General features: G+C 33.8%; 1 protein-coding gene across 3 annotated transcripts in view; it reads left to right on the top strand.

Annotated features, from left to right (window-relative positions):
- Positions 1-1575, top strand: part of LOC107664297 (coiled-coil domain-containing protein 84-like) — a 10473-nt gene that overhangs the window by 3585 nt on the left and 5313 nt on the right. For 2 of the 3 annotated variants that reach the window (XM_016454821.1, XM_016454819.1), the window contains exon 7: positions 600-717. In XM_016454821.1, coding sequence (XP_016310307.1) covers positions 600-717 — 118 coding nt within the window. The remainder of the gene's footprint in view (positions 1-599; positions 718-1575) is intronic. The other variant, XM_016454822.1, reaches the window with a different exon arrangement.

The following is a 1575-nucleotide window of genomic DNA, read 5'->3' as shown; positions in this document are numbered from 1 at the left end:
GTTGCATCTTTCCCAAAAAGACTCATGGCTGTATTAGATCAAAAGGGTGCTTCTACTAAATACTGAGCAAAGGGTCTGAATACTTAGGACCATGTGATATTTCAGTTTTTCTTTTTTAATAAATCTGCAAAAATGTCAACGATTCTGTGTTTTTCTGTCAATATGGGGTGCTGTGTGTACATTAATGAGGAAAAAAAATTAACTTAAATGATTTTAGCAAATGGCTGCAATATAACAAAGAGTGAAAAATTTAAGGGGGTCTGAATACTTTCCGTACCCACTGTATATATAAAATATATCTATATATGAATTTTATTTTGTTTTGTTTAACATTTAAATTACTACATCATTGCTGTAATTCAATTTATTTTGTAGTTTTGATGACTAAAATATGGATAATAATAAATGAATAGTTGTGTCCAGATATTTTACTTGTGCTAATACCAGTCAAGGTTTTCATAATATGCTGGTTCCAGTACTGATAAACAGAAATTATATATGATTAAATGCTTCTTTATTATCACAGTATGATCAGAATGAGTTTTTCTTCATGTAATCTGAAACGTAAGAGCTTCTAATGAGTTTTGATGTTTCATAAGAAGTTCCCACAGTCGCTCTTATGAAGCGGAGGCACAACCCGGACCGAGCCACGAGGATTTCGCCTCACACAGTCAGTGGAATGAACCAGAACTCGGTTTAACTTTCATTGGTTACCAGGTAATCTTACACTGTGTTTTTTATATATATATATATATATATATAATAGGGCTGGTAAGCGATTACAATTTATCTAATTAATTACATGATGTGGTGATTAATCAATCTAATTAATCGCAAATGAATCGCACATCACATTTGGCGGAGAAATTACTCCCAAAAGATAATTTAAAGTCATTGTTGTGTAAAGCATCAAACAGACATTACAAAAAAGTAACTTCAGCAAGAAATATTTTGTTTGATAAAATTTATTACATATACTCTTTTGGACCATGAGGGTGAGTAAATGATAACACAGTTGTCATTTCTGGGTGGGTGAACTATACCTTTAATAATTAATTTTTTTAAATTTTATTATTACTATGGAAATATGAAATTATTTCTTTAAGGATAATAAACTAAAACTGCCAGTAGGTGGTGGTAAATGTCAATGATTAAGTCATCGAGTCATTTATTCATTCATTTGATTCGTTCACATGGCTGATTCATTCAGGAGTGAAGTAAATGGTTCTTTATGAATGGTCCATTGAATCATAAGGCTTGTTTGACTTGAAGCAGATCATCACCATCAGACCGATCTGTGTGTGACATCAAAGTACCGCAAGAGCTATAGAGAGCAGACGGTTCCTTATGCTTTTGAATCTCTCTTGCGGTCCTTTGATGTCGTACACCGATCGGCCTGTGCAGTGCCGCTTCAAATCCAACGCGCCGCCAATGCTTGAACGCGCCAAATGATTCACCCAATTCATTCAAAACGTGCATTAAGAAATGAAATGCCGCTGTGTGTAGGCCTGTCGCAATAATCAATATATCGACTTATCGCGCAATATATGTACATGACCTCAATAATTTTTGGTG

This window comes from Sinocyclocheilus anshuiensis, unplaced genomic scaffold (genome assembly GCF_001515605.1).
Source record: "Sinocyclocheilus anshuiensis isolate Anshui unplaced genomic scaffold, SAMN03320099.WGS_v1.1 scaffold339, whole genome shotgun sequence".
Lineage (NCBI taxonomy): Eukaryota > Metazoa > Chordata > Actinopteri > Cypriniformes > Cyprinidae > Sinocyclocheilus > Sinocyclocheilus anshuiensis.
The sequence above is the reverse complement of the archived record's forward strand: the minus strand, read 5'-3'. Positions and strand labels throughout refer to the sequence as shown.